The sequence below is a fragment of the Lipotes vexillifer genome, unplaced genomic scaffold (assembly GCF_000442215.2).
Source record: "Lipotes vexillifer unplaced genomic scaffold, Lipotes_vexillifer_v1.1 scaffold1106, whole genome shotgun sequence".
In the NCBI taxonomy this organism is placed as follows: domain Eukaryota; kingdom Metazoa; phylum Chordata; class Mammalia; order Artiodactyla; family Lipotidae; genus Lipotes; species Lipotes vexillifer.
Window position 1 is genome coordinate 748,598 of NW_006776601.1, and position 7,185 is coordinate 755,782.

At 39.6% G+C, this 7,185-nt stretch overlaps 1 protein-coding gene across 1 annotated transcript in view; it reads right to left on the reverse strand.

The window, feature by feature from the left end:
- STXBP5L (syntaxin binding protein 5L) overlaps window positions 1-7,185 on the reverse strand; it is a 401,935-nt gene that overhangs the window by 3,065 nt on the left and 391,685 nt on the right. Inside the window, exon 24 of the mRNA XM_007450522.1 lies at window positions 2,007-2,176. Within this exon, the coding sequence (XP_007450584.1) occupies window positions 2,007-2,176 (170 nt within the window). The remainder of the gene's footprint in view (window positions 1-2,006; window positions 2,177-7,185) is intronic.

Genomic DNA, 7,185 nt, shown 5'->3' on the forward strand with positions numbered 1-7,185 from the left:
CTCCAGTTGCAGAGCACAGGCTCCGGACGCGCAGGCTCGGCGGCCATGGCTCACGGGCCCAGCCACTCCGCGGCATGTGGGATCTTCCCGGACCGGGGCACGAACCCGTGTCCCCTGCATCGGCAGGCGGGCTCTCAACCACTGCGCCACCAGGGAAGCCCTGGTTATCTGTATTTTTAACTTGCTCTAACTTTTCCTAACTTTTAACTTGCCCTAAAAAGTTTTAATTTGCTTTGGTCTTTCTAAAGCAGACCAAAATTTGAGAACCATTGGTTTGGAGGAAGGAACTTCAACCCAAAGTCAGACCTTTGACCTAGTATCAGTTTGTCTGTGAACTTGCAGCATGACTGTCATCATCATCCCCTTTCACCTCTACTCCCCAGACCTGTGTTCTTCCTCCGAATCCCTTCTCTTTGGAAATGGCTGCACCATCTACTTAGTTCCCCAGCCCAGAAATACAGGAATAATTATTAATTCCTTTCCTTCACTCCTACATCTAATAACCCTCCAATCTGACTGATTACACTTTATAGCCATTGAATCTGCTAACTTTTCTCTCTCCTCACTGTTGGCTGCCTTATTTCAAACCACTATTATTTTTGGCCTTAATTATTTTAAAAAGCCTCCAAATTTTTCTCCCTACTTTTATTCTTAATTCCACAAAACTAATTGCCATACTGTAACCAGAATATTAGCTTTAATAAACAAATTTGTTAAACCTTTTCAATGACTTGCTATTGCCCTGGGGATAAATGCCAGATTCCTTAAGGAGCTTACAAGGTGTTCCAAGCTCTGTTCTTGACTAACTCTCCAGCATCAACCCTTCACTCTCTCCACTTCCCAACTCAGCACTTTGTTGGAAGTTGCCTGAACCTTAGGGCTGTCGCATACCTCTGCTCTGTCAAGAATATTATTACCTTTTCCATCTCCAGCCAACCATTCCTATGGATAACTCCTATTCATCCTTCACAACCTTTTTCTAACTACCCCTTCCCTTTTGTTCCATCAACCCAGGTGCCCCTCTCACATGTCTCCCCAGCACCGGCACAGCCATATAACAGCATTTTCCAGAGTATTGTGGTTGTCTGTTTACTTATCTCTCCCTCCACACTAGCAGGTAGGGACTTGTATCTTGTTTATGATTGTGTTCCTAGAGCACAGCCAAGTACCAGGCATATAAAAAACTCTTAAGTATTTGTTGAATAACATTTATTATTATTTATTTTTAAAGCTTATTATGTTCCAGGCACTGTGCTCAGTGCTTTATATGAATTCTTTCTTAATTCTCACAGCAGTGCTTCAAGGTAGTAGATTAAGTAAAATGGCCAAAGTTATATAAGTGAGGAAAATGCAACTTAAATAGTTCAGAACTTATACTCTGAACCTCTGTATTATAATGAATGAGTTTTAGTTTTCTTATTTCTAAAATAAGGAGGAGAAACCAATTAAATCCCTAAGATGCCTTTTAACATTTTGTGACCACATTTACTTATCCAAGGTTAGATAGGCTTTTATATTTATTTTGTTTCTAGGTTCTGCTTACCGCTATGATCAAAGACAAATGCCCAATTCCAACCTACAGGATATGTATTTATTTTGTATGGCTCTTAATCACAATTAAGATTTCTTTTAAAAAGTTCATTAACTCCCTGAATTGTATGCAAAATTTTTGTGTGTACATACATATTCCCCACCCTGGAGGAAGATTTTCATAATCTTTCAGAGGATTCTGCATAGGCAAAAAGAACAATAAAACACACAAAACAACCATTGATATATATGATCTCCACATTCTTCACACATCCCGTTTTTTGTTATTTTTTTCTGTGTATATCTGGAACCACACTAGAACTTGGTAGCATCACAATGATGAACATATATTCAAAACATGTTCTAGGGCAGGCATATTTATTGTCTGGCTCAATAATATTTTAGCTTTTAGACATCTTTCTAATTTTTTCTCTTTTTACAACTGTGTCTGATGTTTATTCATAAATGTGCCTGACCTACCTGTAGATTATCACACATCTCTTGGCTGTATGTTAACCGCTGAATTTCAGTAGGAGAGACAAGGTATAATGCCTGTCCTTCATTGGTAAAACAAAACGTCCGTGCTATCCTCATGTCTGTCAGTGGCAAATAATTAACATCCAACATTGGGCGAAGACTAGGTAGGCTGAATGGAAAAAAAAAATCCACATTTCATATTCAAGTTGTTAGAAGCTTTTAATTTCTTCATATAAAATGCAGATCCTTACATAAAACAATACTTTTTATACCACTACTTTACGGTTGTTTATTTATCCTCTTGAATTTCCAATGGTAGTAAACTAGACTTTCACATAAAATCATATTCACAAAAAATTATGGGCACAGTTCTTCTATCTTAATCCACACAGATACTTAGCAAATGTCCTTGAAGGATGGATTAAATGCAGTGGCCAGCAATTTCAAAATGCTTTTTGGAGCATTTCACAGGTTCCTACAGTACAGTTATAATCTTTGATTATGGCAGAAACACCACAGCTAGAAAGTGGCTGCCTGCATACTTGGTCTGTTTTTAAGGCAGAACTTCTGGGTCTGAGGAGGTTATACACTGATGAAGTGGGTCTAGTTCACTGTGCCTGGGAATGGAGTGGCTTTGCTCCCCATTCCTTTACTTCCTCTATACACAGAAAGTGAAAATCACCTATGACTTAGGGCACCTGCACTGAAGAGATGATTAATAAACCAACATGGCTGGGGGCTGTAACAGAATTAGTTACAAATAATAGATCAAAATTTGCACATCCAAGCTAATACCACATCTCAAGTGTCTTACTGATTGGCTCTATGCTTATCCTAATGTTGTAGTCAAATGATTCTGCTTACATATTTATAAAAATGTACTTTTGGATACTGTCACTAGAGCCAGATTTACAAACTACTAAAGAAAACCAATCTCAATGCTTTTAAAGCACATCTCTAATGCCAAAAAGAGAAAAACTTGTAGTTAAATCTCAAGCTTTGAAATCATTCTGATTGTAGTGTGCACAATGATTTTAAATTAACCCAGATCATAAAACCAGCACCTTGAAAAAAAAGTACTTATTTCTCTTATCAAAGTAGTTTGTAATTACAACTTAAGCCCTAGGATCTTACCATATAAAATGGGACCTGAAATCTGTGCTATAGGAATAAGTTTTTCATGAGGTCCTAGCGCTATGCTGTCCAATATGGTAGCCACTAGCCACATGTGGCTATTGAGCAGTTGATATATGGCTTGTCTGATTTGAGATATTCTGTAAGTGTAAATTATATACTGAATTTCAAAGATTTAGTATGAAAAAAGTATATTAAAAATACATGTGATGGTGTTTGAAGTAACAAAGATCCTTAGGATATGAGTCCAAAACAAACCCAGTTAAACAGACTTCCATTCATTCAGATTAATGGGCTGTGGTGGGGAAGAGGTTCCTATGGACTTTCCTGATAAGTTGTGTTGTCTATGTAGCATAATAAAAGTAAGCCAACAAAATACAACAGGTGTAATCACTTTTGGTAGGAAAAGGAAAAGTAAGTCAATTGCTAAGGTCTAGGAAACAAGTACTCTTAAAGATGAAAAAAGAAACAGATTTTCTCTGTGCAAGGACATTTTTATAAGGAAATAGTGTCAGGTAACTAAAGATGGTTCCCACTAAAAATGGCTCTCTCAGCCCAGTTTGAGAACTTTATACATAGATAAGCCTCTTGCATCTCTCTCTACTCTTTTCTACATCTGGGTACATTGGCACATGAGCAATCATACCTACCTAGCAACTATCTGAAAACTAGGACTTGAGATTCGGCTCAGTGTAGTTAAGTTCTGCATTGGAAATACGGAGTCCTAACCACTGGACTGCCAGGAAAGTCCCGTAGTTAAGTTCTGACAGGGTCTGGAAAGATCTGGGAATATGCTTAGCAAGGTCAGGAGCATGCCAATATGTAGACTCCAGTTACTCAAGCCACATGTTTCCTAGCCACACCTTACACATTACTAAAATCATGTCAAAGTCACTTTTCAAATATTTTTGAGATCCTCATGAACACATAAAGAGTTTCCACTAGGACATAATATTAAACTAGTCATTATCATGTAAAACAGCTTTTACAGAGGGCAGAGACAGATCATTTTATCTTTCCTATTGCTATGACTCCTGTTGCTTTTTAAACTCTTGCTTTTCATTTCTCAAGAAATTCCCCTCCTCATAAATGTAGATGTAGCATGTATTCATTTAAGTAGAAATTAATTTTCAGATGTACCATTTAAGAAAAGAAGACATACTAAAATTTTGCAAAAACAGGGTAAGTAGTCACTATCAAGCTAAAAATTCAATTGCGAAATAACATTTTTGAGTGACTAAACATGAGCTCAGGGGAGTATACACATTTATTTTTTCCTTCTAAACTAAGGCATGTCTAGGAGTTAAGTCGTTATTTTCAAACAAGACTGGAATGGCCTTCAGAAATCTTTAAAAAGAGCTTGAGAAAGAGAAACCAGATGAAGAGAGAAAGAGTAAGAAATATGGAAGAGAATGAGCAGGCCATAAATGATTGATTTTATGTTTTCAAAACTTTCTCCTTCATTAACTACTTCTTGGCTTACAAATCTACTCATGTCTCCCCTATTAAATAAAATATAACAATAAAAACACTCTCAAACACCCAGTTTTGCTCTCGAACTACTTTCCTGTCTCTCATCTTTTTACCAAAATTTCCCCAAAGAATACTGTCTCAGGGGTTGGCAAACCTTTTTTTAAAGAGACAGTAAATATTTTAGGCCTCCGGTGCAACTACTCGACTCTGCCCTACTGTGCACAAGCCCCTCTGGGCAGTATGTAAGCAAATGGGTGTGGTTGTGTTCCCCGAACCTTTGTTTATGGCCATTGAAAATGTGAATTTCATATACTTTCCACATATCATGAAATATTCTTCTCTGATTTCTTTTTTTTTTTTTTTTTTGCCCTTGAAGTGCAGATTCAGAGCCTCTGGGAAGCTTCCTAGCTTCCTGTTTTAAAGATCCAACAAGAATACAGTTGTCGCCTTCCTTTAGGGAGGGGTTTCAATTCAGCACCCTGGAAGCAGACAAGCCAGAGGGGTGGGCTTGATTGGCTCTCCTGGATCAGTTAGAGACAGTGGTGCAGGCAGTGCTCACTCTGCAATGGCATGGTGTCTTACTGTACAAAACAGTGCCAAGTTCATTTGGTATAGCTGGGGCAGGGCTGGAGGCGCTCTCAGGACCTATTATACGTGAGCCAAAAACCTCATCTCTCCAGTTGTTCCTTGGTCTTCTAAAGGAGACCAGGAAGTAGAAGAAAATGAAGACGTTGGAGTCAGAAATCTGCTTCCGACAACAGAACAATGGGTGCCACTGTGCTTCTCATATGGCAGCAACTGCTCTCAAAGAGCATATAATAGAATTACACACACACTGCTACCATCATGAGAGCCTCCCCGTGGCGTATGTGGGCCTCTCACTGTTGTGGCCTCTCCCATTGTGGAGCACAGGCTCCGGACGAGCAGGCTCAACGGCCATGGCTCACGGGCCCAGCCGCTCTACAGCACGTGGGATCCTCCCAGACCGGGGCACGAACCCGTATCCCCTGCATCGGCAGGCGGACTCTCAACCACTGCGCCACCAGGGAAGCCCTTCTCTGATTTCTTTCAACGATTTGAAAATGTAAAAACCATTCTTAGCTTGCAAGCTGTACAATATCAGATTGGGGGGAGGGCAGGGTAGATATGGCCTGGGGCTGTAGTCTGTCAACCCCTGATCTATGCCACTGCCTCTTCTTGCGCCCTTGAAATTTAGTCTTACCTCCACCGTGCTCCTAAGATTTGCTTTCTCAAAGATCACTAATATCTAGGTGCCAGATCTAGGGTATTTTCTTGTACCCAAACTCTTTGACCTTTCTGCTCTGACTACCTCTTGACCATCGTTTTGGTGGTCTTCTATCCTTTGTTTTGATACTCTGCTGTCGTTTTCATTTCATGAAGTTCTGCTACTCTGATCCTTTTCCTAGCTCTCTGATGACTTCTCAATCTCCTTTGCTGGAGTTTCTTTTTTCTCCACTACATAAATATAGACATATGCACCCCTCCCCCCCAATTTTTGTCCTAAGACCAGTCTATTTCTCCGCTTTTTTTATACTGTCTTCTTTGATGATTTCATTCACTGCTACAACTTTCACTAATGCATTTACGTAAATGATTTCCAGAGCTGTATCTTCCATCCCTATTTTTTTCAGAGTCCAGACCTTAAATTGCTGGCTAAACTTCTGCAGGCTGGCATATAAGCACCTCACATTCCAAGCATTCATTCTCAATTCATTCCCAAACTTCTCATTATCAGTCTTTCTAAATTCTGACTTTCTTATCTGCTAATGACCTCACTATTATCCAAGTTCATGATAAAACTTTTTAACCTTTAAGTTCTTTTCTAACCCTGATATTTAAAGACCTCCATTACCTTTCACAACCAATTGGTTTTACATTCAGCAAATTTCCCTCAATTATCCCTCACATCTGTTTCCACCTAGCCTTCAATATAGTTACAACTTCAGTTCAAAAGCCCATCCAAGCTCTCCATGTATATTTCTTTTTTTTTTTCTTGCGTTATGCGGGCCTCTCACTGTCGTGGCCTCTCCCATTTGCGGAGCACAGGCTCCGGACGCGCAGGCCCAGCGGCCATGGCTCACGGGCCCAGCCGCTCCACGGCATGTGGGATCCTCCCGAAACGGGGCACGAACCAGCGTCTCCTGCATCGGCAGGCGGACTCTCAGGCACTGCGCCACCAGGGAAGCCCTCCATGTATATTTCTTAATGCATAGTTAGAGCAGGTTAAAATAAAATGACTTTAAGTATACTGTTCAGTGTTGATCTCACTTTTTCCTAGACTTGCAACCTCAGGCAAATTTGTTAACATATGTAAAATGGAGGATGCAAATAACACTTTATTTTCCTATGTCCTAGAGAAGTTATAAGGATAAAATTAAATTCTGTATGGAAAATTCTTGTGTGTACTATGAAACATAGTAAAGGTAACAGTTCATTTCTTTTCCTTGTAGTTTATTCATCTTCATATATCCTGTGCCTAGCATAGCATCTGGGAGATAACATGTGCTCAATAAATGTTGAATGAATGTGTGAATGACTGGAGAATCACTC